Consider the following 16275-nt stretch of genomic DNA (forward strand, 5'->3'; position numbering starts at 1 on the left):
TATAAACCACATGCCAAGCTTAGTGACTCCTTCAAAAGGCAAAACATGAGAATAAGCCAATGTGATACATTTTGCAGCTGAAAATTACATATGGATAATAATCAAAATTAAAGGTGTGATACACTTGCATGTTAAAAAAAAAAAAGAGCATTAACTATCAGTTAAATTTCTGCACATTGTTTCAGAGGACCAAGCATAGGCCATTAGAAAGTGCCACCACCATTGCCCGTGAGACACCCCATTTCATGTTGGTAGCCTCTCTACAACTGCTCTGGGAAGGTACAGCCAAAAGATGAGGAGAAATTACTTGGAAAGAAGATACGGCTAAGTAACTCTTGCAAAGACTACAAATTTAGAGCAATTCCTTAATTAGTCTAATTGAGCAGTTGCCGCGTGGCTTCCAAGCTGCCTCCTGAAACAGAAGTTCACACTTCAGATTACAGAAGTCCATCTCGAAAGCAACACCATTTACTTCTATTTATGCATCACTGTCTCTTTCATCTAGAATTGTACATCCAAAGTCTAAAAATCTGTCTAATTTTTAGGGCCTGAAACTGATTGAGCCCTCCAGAAGCCCAACCAGCCCTGCAGCCACATACTGCTACAGGAGCAGCAGGCTCTTTCACACTTGGCTTTTCAGAGTAGTTACCTATTACTCAGCCTCTTCCTTGGAAAGCACACACTTAGCTACTAGTATCCAACAGGAGGACATCCCTCAAGGCAACAAAGGTCCTTCCTGCCTTCAGAATCTTCTGAGATACAAATTGTAGCTGTCTTTTCCTCCTGTTCCTGATGGAGATGCAGCGACACTACCCACACCGACTGCTCCTAGGCCCAATGCTGAGGACTCTGGTACCCATCACACACAAGGCTTGTGACTAGAGGCTGAGACCCATCGGCGTGCTGACCACCACACTGACCTCCCCCTTCTTCCTGCGCTGTCACAGCAGGCACTATATACGTAAGAACCAAAAAAGCTCAAATCCAATGCCCAATTTTGTGCCAGCCCGATAGCTGTTCAGTAAGCTGATGGGTCCTCACACAGGGCAGTTGTAATGTAACATCTGCAGCCACAGAAGAGACTCCTGGATGCTGGCCAGGCTTTTTATTAAGTGGATTTGATGTCTTGCAGGCTGGATTCTAGTCTTGTACCATTAAATGAGGCAAAGGGATAAAGAGACAGAGCCCCTCTATCCCATAGAGCACATGGCTTAAAAGATTAAATAATTTTGTCTCATCCTAGATTTCAATTTTATTCTAATTTAAAAAATTTTTATCTGTAAACACAAATGTGTCTGGTGTGAAAAGCTGCTCTCCTTGGAAGCAGAAATGGGAACAGAAAGGGAAGGTAGGTTGGTTCCTGGAACAAAACACTCTTAATCTCACAAAGTGCCACGAGGCATCCACTCCAAGTAAGAAACAAAGCCTCTCACACTCAATGAGACACCCAACAAAAGGAAAAAAAAAAAAAAAACAACCCAGCAGTGTGGGATGTGGCACAAAACGAGGGCAAAAAGAAAAATTATAATTTAAATATTTCAGAAGGGTACCACAGTAAAATGAAATGAAGACTAAGTTAAATTATTAAATCTCAATTTCGACTTTAGATGCATTTGCTTAATTGGGACCAAAGAAGCCTAGTGAATAAAGATTTGCTCTATAAACTAACCATCGAGGGAACAGGAATTGATTTCTGTAGCCCAGTACTGCACACAGAGCACTGAGGGGGAAAAACAGTTATGTGCAGCGTCATCAACTCAGACAATAGCAATGTGTGGGCACTCAAACACCATAGATTCTCCAAAATAAGATTTTCCACATATTTCAGCATACTTGATACAAAATGCACTTTTACATCTTTTAAAGAAGCAAGGCTTAAAAGCTGAAGCCTGCAAAACTCTATCATGCTTGGTTGCAGAGCACTCAGCTTGGACACTGGCCCTCACCAGGCTGGCGCCACAGACAGAAGCGCAAGTCCCTGCTCCATCACAGGAGACCTTCTAGAGGGCAGGCTCAGGAACAGGAACGTTGCCTTGCAAACCTCTTAACTGCATGCGCTCAAACCACAGTTCAGCTTTATTATGCACTACAAGTCAGCCCTCCTCGACTTCTCCAGTTTCTGAGCACAGATAAGACTTTAAACAGAACACTTATCTCAGCTTGATCTGTTAATTTAACCTTGCCCCTTGGGCTCTGACAGATGCACACAGGCCTTGCTCGCTCTTCCAGCTCAACACACAGCTGCTGCGCAGCACTGACACCTTCCTGGTGGCTTTCCGTCCCCTGTTTTCCAGCAGCTCTCAGCAGAACGCAGCCCAGACAAAGACAGGGCCACAGCTAGACAAGCAGAGCCACCTGAAATTCCAAGGGGCCCAGGGACATCTGCTGCCCCACAGACCTCTGAGCAGCAAGAGGGCAGAGGCAGCAAAGCTGACAGGACCACGCTCTCACGTCAGACACTAGGGCTGAGAGACAATCTGAAAATGGATGCTGGCTCCCTCTTCTCTTCAGCATTGCTCCCAAGAAATGGACAGGGACCATACGTACCCAGAGCTTCCAGACAGAGCACCCAAATCAGAGGGGGAAAGCTTTGAGCAATCACCGACAAAACACTGCAACCTTGACTACGTAAATAACCCCATTTCTAGTGACTAGGTGCCCACCTGTATCTTCCAGCACTGAAGCATTTGTTTTCTGTACAGCCCTTGTCCTGAAGAATCAGCCAGCACCAGACTTACAGCCATGGCTGGCTGCATGTGTGACAAGAGCCAGAATTTCTGCTCTTCTTGACCCAACTTTGAGTGCTTCTTCTGGGTCAACCTAAAATATTTCAGACGTCACATGTGCCACTTTCTCTCTCCTTGCACTTAAATTACAGGACAGATGGACTGAAGAAACCAATAAGCAAAATAATAACAGCAAAAGCCCTGTGTAGTATTGTGCTATTTTTTCAGGGTAGTGCTATTTTACTCCCAGCAGTCACATTCCCTCTCCTACAAGCAGTAGTTTTGAGGACTGATGTTGTGGATGAGTTACGAAAGAAAAAAGCCATCACTTAAAATCCAGACAGGGAACAAATCACAGAATAAATTCTGCAGTAACACAAGAGGAAAGCAAAAATGGTGTCAGTAATTCTAATCCAGTCTGTGTATGCACAGTCACCAAGCTTAAGCTGAATATTCCCACAGCTCTGATGGAATCGCAGTAATGGTAAGCTCACATCCTGCACTGTGGCAGCTGCCTTGGTGGAGCTGCAACCAAGCTCTATCATCTCACCAGCTTTACACCCAGAAGTCTCCACAGAACTTTACAGGTTCCTTTCCCTGTGCTTCAGTTTACACAAACACTTCTGTATTCTTGAAGCACTGTAGTTAGAACTGTCAGTCGGCCTGTCACAACAGTTTGCAAGTGGATCTGACACACACAGCACAGGTTCCCTGAATTCCTTGCGCTGCAGCCATCAGCATGTAGCCTTTCAAGTGCAATTACATGCTTCAGGCATGCCTTGCTTCCACCGAGAGGCAGCCTGGTCCTTATGGTTATTGTCACTCTGTAATATCTCAGCACCGCTGGATAAAACATGTTAGCAATGCCGACCCAGAGAGGATGTACTTGCCTGCCAGTACAAACTACTTCCTTCCCCCCATCCTGGCGTTTATCCATTACATACACTCTTGTCAGAATTCCAAGCCACCCAAAGGAAAACAGAGAGCAAACAAAGGGTGCTCCCCATGGCCAGAAGCTTACTGCAGGTCCTCCACTGCTAACAGCGGAGCTGTGGGGCCAAAGAACCCTTGTGCAAAGAAATTCTCAGTGCTCAACAGCTATTTCTGCACAGCAAAATGCCCCGTCCACTGCTTTGTGCCGGTACCACAGAATGAAATGCTGCTGTCTCCTGGCCTTTAACAGCAGCCATAAATCCTACTTGTAAGTCATGGGGGATGTAAAGCTGTAAGACAGCTGACGGAAGATGATTTGCATGTGCAAATTAGTGACGATACAAAAGATGACTTGTTTCCAATTACACAGAAGCTGAAATAAAGCATAGTATGGAATGGGGACTTTCTGACTTGTGCTGCTTTCACCATTAGACCACAGCCCCCATCAATACAATAAGCAAAAGGGACTTTATCCCTGCCCCCCAAAATCAAAAATACCTGTATAGAAAAAGCTGCAAAGAACGTATCAAGTCTGTTCTGAGCAAATGAGGGCGCTGAACTGACCAAGCTAGAATTATTTGCCTAATGAACAAAAATACTACTTAGAGAAACCAACAATTTACATAGCTTTACAAACTCTTACTACTTTCAACAACACAACGCAGCTTTTGGCTACACGTGGGCAGAAAGGCAGTGAACAGTTTCTTTGCTAACTTGCTTAGGGACAGAAAAAAATACAACTCCCACAGCTGCATATATACAGAACCAGCTGCCCAGGTTCAAATGAAGACATACATCAAGCTTTGACAATTAGCTCAAAAAATTATAAATATTCTTACCTTCCTGTTGGTGTGCACAAATGCAGTAAATCATAAGAAAATGGAAGTATGGCTTTTGCATACTCTGCACTATTCCCTTTGCACATCAACCATCTGCAGAGTGGCATGTGCCACCTATATGGAAAACAGCTTGCACAGAGATCTGGTACAGAAACAGAACACAGTGACAAAGAGTGATGTGCCACTTTGAAGACACGTGGATTTGAAGGCCATACACACACTATGGGTTTATTTACAAAGTTAGAAATCTTTCTTCAAACAGAATGTGCAATAGGAGAGCACCTTTCAAATGCATTCAGAGAGCTTGCTTTCGTGTTTTTGTTTTGTTAAATATCATACACTATTAATACCAGACTTTTCCTTCCTGTGTCTTAAAGGTAGGAATGTTTCAATTACACTTTTTCACTCACCACTGGAACATTTTAAATTTAGATTTCTTTTTTAACTGAAAGATCGTTGCCATTGCTGTTCCCCAAAAAAGGTGAGCCTGTAATTACCATGGATCAAGAGAAGTTGTAACCTCTCTTTTAAAAGAGGTTCTGAAAGAATTGTGACTCTTATGAATTATTAAAGTGAAACATGAAGACCCATGTTTGAGCAAAGCCTCATTTTATTCACAGTTGGGCAATTAGTTGACAGCAGAGCATGTCTCTAGATTAAGTACTTCTGTGCTGTTCTCCCCTGCCTAAAGGAAGAGTAGGTGCTGTCTGACAGTGACTGCAAAGGCACAGTGAAGCTATGGAGCTGCTGCACGGATACTCAAGAGTTCACCTATATATGTGCATTGCCTGCTCAGCAAAATCAGGTCTGAAAGCTCAACAAGACAAAAAATCTGGTTTTAAAGAGGAACACCCTACAAACCTCTCTGTGTAACACACAGAGTGATGGCTGTTGAACAGAAGGAACCCAAAAGAAGGATGAAGTCCTGGGCTGCGCATTACTGCATGAGATACTTCACTGATTTAGCAGTGCAGAACATGGCTTTAAAGCAAAAGCAGATTTGTAGCCCCTGCGTTCTGTAGCCTCCCAGAATACACATAGGTAGACTGGATTTGTCCCTTAGCAGCTACCACCATTATTCATTATCAGCATCCAGCCTTTCCTTCCTTTTGAGAAAGCTCAATAACATGCACCTGATTTCAAATAGGCACACCACATCTTGAGCTATACATCTGCACATTCTCCACATGGAGACAGACTCCTCTGTCACGTGTTACCAGCTTCCAGAAAGATCTTCCTCTGCTTTTAACATGTTTTGCTGTGCGAGATGTTCAGAGTAAAAGGAAGCTAAGACCCCAGCAATGAAACACATGCTAACCAAAGAGATGATGCTGGCAGAAATGCAAGGCAGCTCCACAGCTTTTCTGCAAATTATTTTTGCTTCACACATGGGTTCCTTCTATTTAGGTCACTGTTTTTGCATCTCCAAACGAAAAGATTTGCCTTGTCTATCCCAAATTCCACACAAGCAGACCAGAAGATGCTCACTTTGGCAGAAAAGCCTTACATTCTGCTCCTTACTGCTCTGCCTGCCCACCAGCTCAGCTCACAGCTCATTCTTTTCATCACTGAGGAGCGCTGCAACAAGTAAACATGCCACATAAAAAACAGCAAGGCCAGCCATTTCTGAAGGCAGCAAACAAGGAAAAATAATCTGTCACAGAAAACCTACGGCAACCCTAAGTGAGCCTGCTCTGTGCCCACCTATTTCCCCAGCTCCAAAGGAGAAGGGCAGAAAGCCCCTTCTGTGACAATAACAAGCAGCAGCTTTCTCCTCTGGGCCCTAGCAGGACTTTGTCAATCATAAAAGATATGGACAGCTCTCACAACAAGGTGGACATAAAGAAGTTAAGGCAGATGACAGTCCTACCATAGTCAAGATTATCTTTTCCCCAATTACAATTTGTTGACGTTATCGTTAATTGCAAATCAAGCAAGCGCTCTCCCAACAGCTGTTGCTAAAACAAGAAGTATTATTCTCTATATTCTTACTTCTCCAAAATTTATTTCAGACAAAGTAATTCTGCTCACTGCAGTCAGCACTTTTTCCAGGCTTGTGCACTGTAAGTACTTCATTGGGGTCCGCTCCAGGCAAGAGGACTGAACCCAGCAGCAAGAATGTCCACGTTCCTGCATTCTGCACGTGGCACTATGAAAGGAGACAAAGAATGGCACTGCCACCTGTCGTGGCACCACGAGGGACTAAAGCAGGCATGACGTCCCAAGCACTAGATGCTTGCAGTTCTGCTGCTATGGCTCCTTGCACACTGACTTCTCAATTCTCTGTCAGAAAATCCCATGATTACATTAGCCACAGTAAGAAGTCTGAGGTTAAAGATTACTGTTGCTTAACGTGCAGTTTGGAAAGAAAAAAAAAAAGACCCTATTTGCTATATGAAAAAAAGAACCTGTAGGAAAGAAAATAGCAGCTCCTCTACTATTTTAAAACTCTGTCTTGGAATTCTGAAAGAGAATTCAGAGGCAATAAAGCTCAAAGCAGCTATCTTCTAATGGGAGAAATGGAAATGATTTTAGCAAGAAAATGAATTGCGAAAAGCAGAGCTTACCTTCCACAAGGAGACCCTGTTCTACACATACAAATTCCAATAAATGGGGATGAGAGCACCACCACCAGATGCATTTAAAAGAAAGGATCTTTTAATAAGCATTAGCAGTAAACAGGAATGTCCTAAATATGCCTCAGCGAGATTCTTTTGCTTTTTGTGGTAAGAGAGGAAGTGGTGAAAAAAGGGTCAGGACTTTCCCATTCCTAAAATTCTCTTACATGCCAAAGATAAAAGAACACAAGGGGAAGTTTTATGAAAATTCATTTGTTTAACTTAAAAGAAATGTATTCCAAGTACTCTATCCAGCTATGATCTGCATTTGAAGAGAAAAGGAATACAAACACTTTGTTCTCTTGCAACCTTTTCCACAGCTTTCCTACTGTTCGGGTTACCAACGGGAGGAGACAAACCACTGCACTGGTTTTCCAGGAGATGGCAGGTACACCCAGAAGGAAATTACCGGCAAACAGGTAAGAAAAACGAGGCCCAGCCAGCCAGCAACAGGACTCCAGAGCTGTAAGGATGTCAGGTGATAGCAGCAGATGTCAAGGTTAAGCCCTTGACCAAAAAACTACAGATAGATCAGCAACAGGGCTGGAACTGTACAGACTGCTAAGTTAGATCTTTGTTGGAAGAGAGAATTAAGCTGTTTTGACAGCTCTTTTCTGCTTTTTTAAATCTCCTCCTTACGTACTGCCACAAACAAAGGGATTCAGAGTTTACTTAATGAGCAGTCACTGAAAGTAAAGGAAGTTCACAGTGCATGCCGAGTGGCAGTGCACCATGTGCTGCCAACTGCATTCAAAGGTCCAGATTCTCCAATTACTTTGTTTAATACAGCTTTTGATATTAACAGTGGTGGCTACGCAAACATCTTCCCAAGGGTAGCTGGGAGGGCAAAGTCAGCTTATGACACTGGATGTACTTAAGGCCAGGCTGGATGTGGCTCTGGGCAGCCTGGTCTGGTGGTTGGTGATCCTGCACATAGCAGGGGGGTTGAAACCAGATTATCATTGTGGTCCTTTTCAACCCAGGCCGTTCTATGATTCTCTGTGGAAGCACAAGCACTAATATGTTACTCTTGGTGCCCAAGATGGCCAAGGAGGCTACGGTCTTCAGGCATCAGGCAGCACAGGCACCAGAACACACAGCCAGTTTATGCTGAAATTAATACGTAGCCACAGAGACAGCAAAGCAGCTGCAGAGCCTGGCCATAGCTTCACAGTAATCCTCAAAAAGTCTCAAATAATACAACAGTGAAATAGAAATAAAAAAGGACCCACAATAACAATAAGGCACAGGGACATCTCAGCCCCAGAAAGCCTTGTGAGGCACAGCTCTAGCCACCACCATCCATAGCTGCATTTCTGCTAGTGTTAGCACAAGCCTCACCCACAGCTCCCAAGTCCCAGCAACGCCTTTTAGGTGCCAAAAGCCACAAGTATCCCACACCTCAACTGCCAAAACACAGAGCCTTCCAGCTGAGAGGCCCTGATGCACTTACACAAACTGTACACAGAAATACATTAGTCAAATAAGGACAACAAGAGGAAGAAAACAAGGCCTGCTTTATTTACTGTGTGCAACTCTCAGAGAACAGAAGCTCAGCTGAACAGGCGCTGTGTTTTGGAGCCCACCATGCACCCAGAGCTGCCTGCAAAGCCAGCAGCCACACCAGGGAGCAGCACTGGGACGCTATGCAGAGCCACGCTGTCCAGGTGCACGGACCTGGGAGAGCCCCCCAAAGGAAGCACACAGCCTCATTCCCATTGAGCCACCAAAGCAGAATGCTTTCACTGGGAAAACTGAAAGATTTGTTTTGTAAGAGTTTCCTCAGATTTAGTCAACCTTATCAGCCTCCTCTCTTTATTCACTCCGTGCTATGAAAGGGGTTTCAGCTCTCTCCAACCAATTAAAAACTAATTGAAGTAACAGACTGGCACTATACAGCCTGAGACTGAAGATTCAGCTCAGCTAAGGCCCATACAATGTCATAATATTTCATCTTATTTAACCTCGTAACACTGAAAGAGCTCAAAAGAGTATTCACAACAATCCAATCCCGAAAAAATAAAATAATTCTTTATTCCAGCTCCAGTCCACTGGGTTCAAAGGAACAGTGCACGTACCTTACTATGTGCGTGCAACAGTGCTGCAGGAACACAGCCAGCTTTTGTTTGTTTGTACAGCTCTGCAAAGAAGTTAAGTGCGCACACACACACACACACACACACACACATACACACAGCTTCTTCTCAAAAATAAAGCTGTGTTAGAACTCCAAGGCAGGGTATTTTTTTTCTTCATGGAGACATCCTCATCTCTTTAAGTGAATGAATGGCAGGCCATTAAGATGGATTTGTCTACGCTTGGCGATAACCTAATCTCTTTTGCTTTAGACAATTATTTTTGTTATTACTAGGATGGTAAACTAAGTCATGGAACTGCTGGAAAGAATTCAGTCTCTCAAAGACAAATAAAAGTCTGAAGAAGTATTTATGATAAACTTGGTCCTTCCACATTAAGAAAAAATTTCATGTCTGGTTCTACCAATGTAGCCTATTAGGAACCGCACACAGGGCTCCCAACTCTGCCAAAGGGCTGCTGCAAATAGGAAATGGGTGTAAATATGCAGCATTAACAACATGAGAAATACAGCAGGGAAGGATTTACATATACTCATACCCTTCCTATTAAAGACATCTTCACTGCACAAAATGTAACCCACAATTTAGATGAGAAATCCCTAATTTGTAGTCCAAGGCACTGACATAAGGATATAAAAGGAGTTTGCTGGCCAGCTTGGTAAGGTAGGAGTGAGGTAGACACTTCAAAGGAAATCTACATTTCTGAAATGAAGGATTTTCTTCTGGGTGCTGAGAAAGATGCGAGCTGGCAGAGAACCGCATTTGCATATGGAAAGTACGTGTGTTCTAATTGTCTGCAGGAAGAAAGGGACTGACCTCCAACACAGCTGGTGGTAGGAATTTGGAAAAGAATCACTTGGAAAGAATAAGCTTGATATAAAATTTAACCCCTCAGAAAGTCCTCAAGAGAAAATTGGATACAAATTAAGAAAACAATAAAACGTATTTGCAGATGGGGATTATTTAGCATGGGATTAAAGATCTAAATCAAGAGCGTGAGGGCTGAGTGTATTTTAATTGAGGAGAAAAGCTATAAAAAGCATAAAACCAGGAGGAAGTGCCTGATGCTTTCTGTGCACACGGTGTACCTGTCAGGTACGCTTACATGGCCAGTGCCAATCCCATCAAGAGCTCACAACAGCAAGGCCACGACAGAAACAGGTCTCAAGAAACACAATTCCAAGCTCCTAAACTCCTCCGCAACATCTCTCTTTGTGCCACACGCTTCCATGTGATTGCCCTTAGTAATTAACAGCACTTAGGTGCTCACAAAACCTAGCAGCTAGGCAAAGCGAGGCAATGACCCCAAGCAGGCAGCCTGCATTGGCTGCTAAGCACGGAGCTCCCGGTGCCCGCAGCAGGAAAGCAGGGAGCAGAAGGCAGGCAAGCTGGTGTGAACTGAGGAATCTCAAAAAGCTCCTCTCCCTCCCATGCGCAGTGCACGCCAAATGTTGAAATTCCTGCAGCATCCAGTTATGAAACTACAATAGAAGAGAGAAACAGATGGCCAAAGTCTTTAGGAAAAAAAATGAAGAATTACTTCATTTGCAAAAGAGAAAGATATGTATTTGAAAATATAGAACCTACTTCAGAGCATACCGATTTGAAACAAAAATAGGTGACTTACTTTGTGAACGTGCAGCCTGCCTTCAGTTAAAGCAGCATTTAAGTGAGTTTTAACCCTCTGAGAGCACCACAGCTCCGTGTATTTTAAAGCACGATTTAAAAGCAAAGCCATTCATGTAGATGACAGGCATTTCACACATCCTGCAAGAGAGCATGGTATCTTTACGCATTTCCACTGGTTTCAAGCAGCACCTGTGCCCAGGTGAGCAGCTTTCCTACTCACAAAAACACATGGTGGACAAGCACATATGAAGAACTCAGAAATGAGACCACACCACACTTGGAAGATCCTGTTGAATCCCTGACTCGCAAGATACCCATACAGAGAAATAAGGAAACACAAAAACCACCCCACCCCCAGAGAGTCCATGAGTTCAGCCATACAAGGCTGATCCAGCCCTGAATGCTTTCCTTCCATGCTCTGTTCCTCCAAGCCAGGACTGCCATGCTGGCTGGAAAATCCCATGCTGCTCCAGCTTATCCCAAGAGTCAGCAGAGGATGACACACTCCAGCACCACCAAGCAAGAGCCTTTCAAAAAATCAAGTGCTTATATGATTAATGCAAAGCATTACGTTTTCACAGTAGCAGGGCTCACTAATCCATACTAAAGACCCAGGCTGCATTTATTTATTTATATGAAGCTCTATATGAACTAACTGCTTGATTTTTCAAAGGCACTGAGCTGCTACAATAATTAGGGCTGGGTCAGAGAGAGCAGCCAGAATGCCACAGAAGCAACTCGGCCCTGCTAATTACCTGAAAATGAAGCTTTTCTAATGAAACAGTGACAACACCGGGCAACTCGTCACAATCTGTCCCCCCAGACATTACCAGTGCAAAGCAATCACCTGAGAAAAGCTGCCAACAAGAATAAGAAACGAGAGACAGCAGGGATCGTCAGCCTATGCAGGAGAAATGCTGCTGTTCCTGGAGGTGAGCCTTTTAAAGACTGGAGCAACAACAACAGAGAGGCAGTGACCTCCCAGCACGTTTCTGAGCTGCTCTGAACACTAAGCAAAAACATTCCGAGTCAACACAAGTTCAGAGGAGCCAAAAAGCATGACAGCTTCGCAGAAACCCACCTGAGGCTGCAAACTGTGCACGAGCAGCTACAAATGCACGAGTAGTTTCCCAAAGTCAGACAAACAGAACCCCAACAGCAGAGAGCAGCTCAGAGCACGCAGCCTGGCCCAGCCGTGCACAACCTCGTGCACAAACGCATCTCAGTTCAACTGTGTTTATGACTGCATTGTCATTTCTTTTAAAATATCAATGGAGCATTCTTTTCCTGCAGAAACACTGCATTGTCCAAATGCCAGTACATTAAAATAACTCAGTGCTTACCACATTTTGATCCAAATACACTTACAGTGTGGAGCTACAAACACAGACGATAACTCTGATGCTTAATACACGTTAGGAGTGCTTTCAGTGAAAAGAGCATATGGAGTTCATTTCTCCCTTGGAACTCACATGTTTGGAGAGCCTTAACAAAAACGTTCCTCAAACAAGAGGAAGCAGAACAGAAAGCCCATAATCAAATGACTGTGTGAATGATGTTTTTCCCCATTGTTTTTTTTCCTAGAATTCATCCACATTTCACCACCATGCCTCTCTTTTCTCACAACCAATGCAAGCACCGACCCTGCATGTTACATCAAAGAATGCAAAGCAAAGACTCAGATAGAGAACTCCTAAAATATAAGTCAGCTGCATGTTTGAGGTTATGAAAGGCAGTATCACTACTCAACGCGCTGGGTATTGCTAGGTGATCACTCTACGACGGAACAAGAAGTTAATTGTTTCTAAATTAACAAGATTGCAGACAAAACTTGTGCATGTGACTTTTTCTTGAGTGAAATGAGGTTGCAGATTCAATCTGAACATTCATACTTCAGTACTGAAGCATTCTGCACACTCACAAGAAAAGAGAGAAAGTGAAAATGAGAGCAAAAAGAAGTGAGCTGGTGTAAAGAATAAATGGAAGATGAAAAGCCATAAAACGTTACACACACAAGTACTGAAATAAACCTGATACAATTACCATGGAGAACTCCTGGGCCTGAATTGGATGGTTGGTACCTCAGATGACCGTGACCGTCTCTTTCAATTTTTGCAATATTTTTATTCGTAAGTTTGTTCAGTGAAAGAAAGTTCAAATTCCAAAATAATTCTGTTTCTTGATCATCTATGGAGACGCTTCAGGCTAGCAGGTAGTTTGTTAGAAGTAAACAAACAACTAAGCCAGCAGTGTTTCTTTAAGGCAGAGCAGCAAGCAGCCTTCCAGCACATTTGACAGACACTTCCAACACTGAGAGATAGAACTTGAATTTGTAGAGGCAATTACTCATAACCAGCAAAGGCAGCCAATGCAAGCCTTGCCAATAGGACAAAGCGAGTATTAGGAGGAGGCTGCGGACTGTTTCAGGGCAGTCTGAACACCTCTGTCCACAAGGACCGCAAAGTACTTTCTCCATGCCCTGGTACTACAGCTCACGCTGATGTGAGGAATTACAACATCCATATTCCAAAGGTATAAAAGCATTCAAGTATCTGTATAACGGAGATATTTGCTAGCAGATTGTAAAAGCTGTTTCCAGTCTTCCCCATCAGATGCACTTAAGCTCATTTTGCACAGGAAGCAAGACGTGCCTGTGCCAGACCCACACAATTAATATAACTGCTGTCTAGTCAGCTCCAAAGCCATCCAACTGGACCGCTACTGCTCGAAATTCCTGTCCAACTAAACAAATACCTTCAGACAATTCCCAAGGATCCATCTCTCATCTCTTTCCTTTAGAAGATGGAAAGGAAGGAGGAGAGATGAGACATTCTCGAGTAAAGGAGTCAAAATCAAAACCGGATGACAACATCACCACGCTCAGGGCTGATCCCAAATGCCTCAGCCAGCTAAGGGCAGCATCAGCAGGGGACATTCAGCCCCAAGAGCAAGCTGCATGTCAGAAAAAGACTCTTAGAAAATATCTACAATATAAATAGATGAATAGCAAAAAAAAAAAAAACACTAAGCTACAGGTGCCGAGTTCATAAGTGCACTGTCCCACACAATAACACCAGCAAAGAAAATCACAATGCAGAACAAAACCAACAGGTCCAAAATGCTGGTCTCTAGAGAGACCAGCATCCCGCACAGCTGCTTCTGTGATGGGCAAGTGAGGAAAGCAAGGCCATGCATACTGCGAGCAACACGCAACAGGCAACACTGTTCAATTTCAGCATCAACAACTCACTCCTCATTTGCACAGCAGTGCGAGCCACTTCTTACCATTTTTTGGTGCACTCCACCATCAACTCCTGGTAAGAGGCCACAAACTGGAACTTGGATGCATGTTTCCCAACACGCTGCAGTCTTTTCCAAACGGAAGCCATGACGGCGAGAAACACCGGTCCTGTGGCACAGTCACAGGAACACCAATGTAGGTGTAAGAGCGTGCGTGCTCAATACTAGCAGGTTTATATACAGATGCAGGAAAAACAACGCACAAGAAGCTCGAGAGGATGTCTACAACTCATATTCCACCTCTCCTTTCTTCACGGTAGAAATCCCAGCGCAGCTGAACGGCTCATCACTGTCCAGGAGCAGCATGCAATCAGGGCTGCAGAGCGAGCGAAAGATGCGAGGAAGTTCTCTCATGGAGCCACCGTCATTCCTCACACAGCGGATGGCGTGGAGACTGCAGGACCGGGAGACAAAAAGGCCGGGGAGGAGGCAGGTTAGCAGGCAGGTTAGCAGGCAGCGCTGCCATCGCTCCCAACACAGAACCCTCCGCACGAGGACCACAAACCACACCGCGTTTGCGTCGACGGACCCCATCCCGTCACCCCGAATAAATGCATATATTTATACCGCTGCAGCAATTTTAGGAATGCAAACAGCGAGCCCATTCGGAGGCGTATCAACGCGTCCTTTTAGCGGCACCGTCACCGCCGGCAGCAGCGAGCGGAGGGGCCCGGCGGCACCCCGGGAAGCGAGGCGGGACGCGGGGAGCCGCCTTCTTTGTCTCCGCGCCGATGACAAAAGGTGTAGCAGTCGTGCCCCATCATCACACACCCGCACCGGCAGAAGGCGCGGGCAGGAGGGCAACGCTACTGCTCAACCGCCAGGCTTGGGGAACGATGAGGGCGGCCCCGGCCACCCCGCCGTCCGCGGGCGGCCCTCCGTCCCGGCCGAGGGAGGCGGCGGCCGGGAGGCGCGGCGGCGCGGGGCGCTGCACCTGGCGGCGGCGCTCACCTGCGGCCCGCCGGAGCCCCGCTTCCCCGCCGCGCCCTGCCGGCCGCTGTCAGCCCCGCGCCCCCCGCAGCCGTTAGCCGACAGCCGTTGGGTTTAAAAATTAAAACGCCGCCGGCGAGGAGCGCGCGCAGGGCGGCGGGGAAGGCGCGGGGCGGCTCCCGCGGGCGCGGCGCTCACCTGCAGCCGCTCCTCACGGCGTTCCCCGGGCCGGGCGCCGGCACCGCGCGGCGAGCCGAGAGGCGGCCCCGCCGCTGCCCATCGCCGCTGCGGAGCCCCGCGGCCGTCCCCGTCTTCCCGCGGCGAGCGCCGGGCTGCGCGTCGCCTCCGGCCGCCCCACGCCCCGCCGGCCGGGCAGCCCGCGCGGGTCCCGCCGCGCCTCACGCCGCCACCATCGCCCTCCCGTCGGCGCCGCGCCGCGTCTCGCCTCGGCCCGGCCCGGCCCGCCGCCCCTCGGCCAGGCGCGGCCCGCCCCCGCTGTCCCATTGGCTGAGCCGCGCGCCCCGCGCGAACCATTGGCCGCAGCTCCGCGTCGATCACCTGCGGGCCGGAGGGGTGATCCTCGCGCAACGGAGAGAGCGAAGCAGTGAGCGAAGACGGTGCTCGCGAGTCTCCTCTCCTGAGCTCCCCCTCCTCAATCTGTTTTCCGATTGGCTTCGGTGCCCGAGGAGGCGGGGTCGCGAGGTAGGAAAGGCCATTCATAGGCGAGCTCGGCCGCCCGTCAGCGCGAGAACGCGCGGCGATTGGCGGTGGCGCTTCCTAAAGCAGCCAGGTGGGCGCGGCGGGAGCGGCGGGCTGTCACGGAGGGGCGTGGCGGCGCGCCGGCGGGCTGCGGCACCCACGGGCCGTCCCGTCCCGTCCCGTCTGGCGCGCCCTCCAGGTAGGCGTGGCCGCTGCTCTGCTCTCCTCGCACCTCAGCGGTTTCGTGCACGAGTGCAAGATTTCCTGCCCGGTTCCGTACACGCAGAGTAATTCCAGCACGCTAGACGCAGGCGTGACCCTTTTTTTTTTTTTTTTTTTTTTTAAAGCCGACCAGCTGCTTAGGATTTGGGAAATGAGGCCAGGCGTGCAGTGCCTGCAGGTTATTTTCCTCCATCCCAGCGAGGGCTGCTGGTTGCCCGGTGACTTGTGTTTCTGCTCTCGTTATTTATTAATATGTCCGTTTCAGCTTCGAGTTACGCCAGGC

General features: G+C 46.7%; 1 protein-coding gene across 11 annotated transcripts in view; it reads right to left on the bottom strand.

The window, feature by feature from the left end:
- Positions 1-15766, bottom strand: part of EHBP1 (EH domain binding protein 1) — a 195268-nt gene extending 179502 nt beyond the window's left edge. For 9 of the 11 annotated variants that reach the window (XM_085218804.1, XM_085218805.1, XM_085218803.1 and 6 more), the window contains exons 1-2: positions 15270-15572; positions 14127-14535 (exon numbers count right to left, since the gene is read on the bottom strand). In XM_085218804.1, coding sequence (XP_085074930.1) covers positions 14127-14230 — 104 coding nt within the window. In that variant the 5' untranslated portion in view covers positions 14231-14535; positions 15270-15572. Of the gene's footprint in view, positions 1-14126; positions 14536-15269; positions 15574-15629 lie in introns of those variants that run through there. The other 2 variants (XM_085218795.1, XM_085218798.1) reach the window with 2 other exon arrangements.
- Between the last annotated feature and the right edge of the window lie 509 nt (positions 15767-16275).

This window comes from Meleagris gallopavo, chromosome 2, assembly GCF_905368555.1.
Source record: "Meleagris gallopavo chromosome 2, MGAL_WU_HG_1.1, whole genome shotgun sequence".
Lineage (NCBI taxonomy): Eukaryota > Metazoa > Chordata > Aves > Galliformes > Phasianidae > Meleagris > Meleagris gallopavo.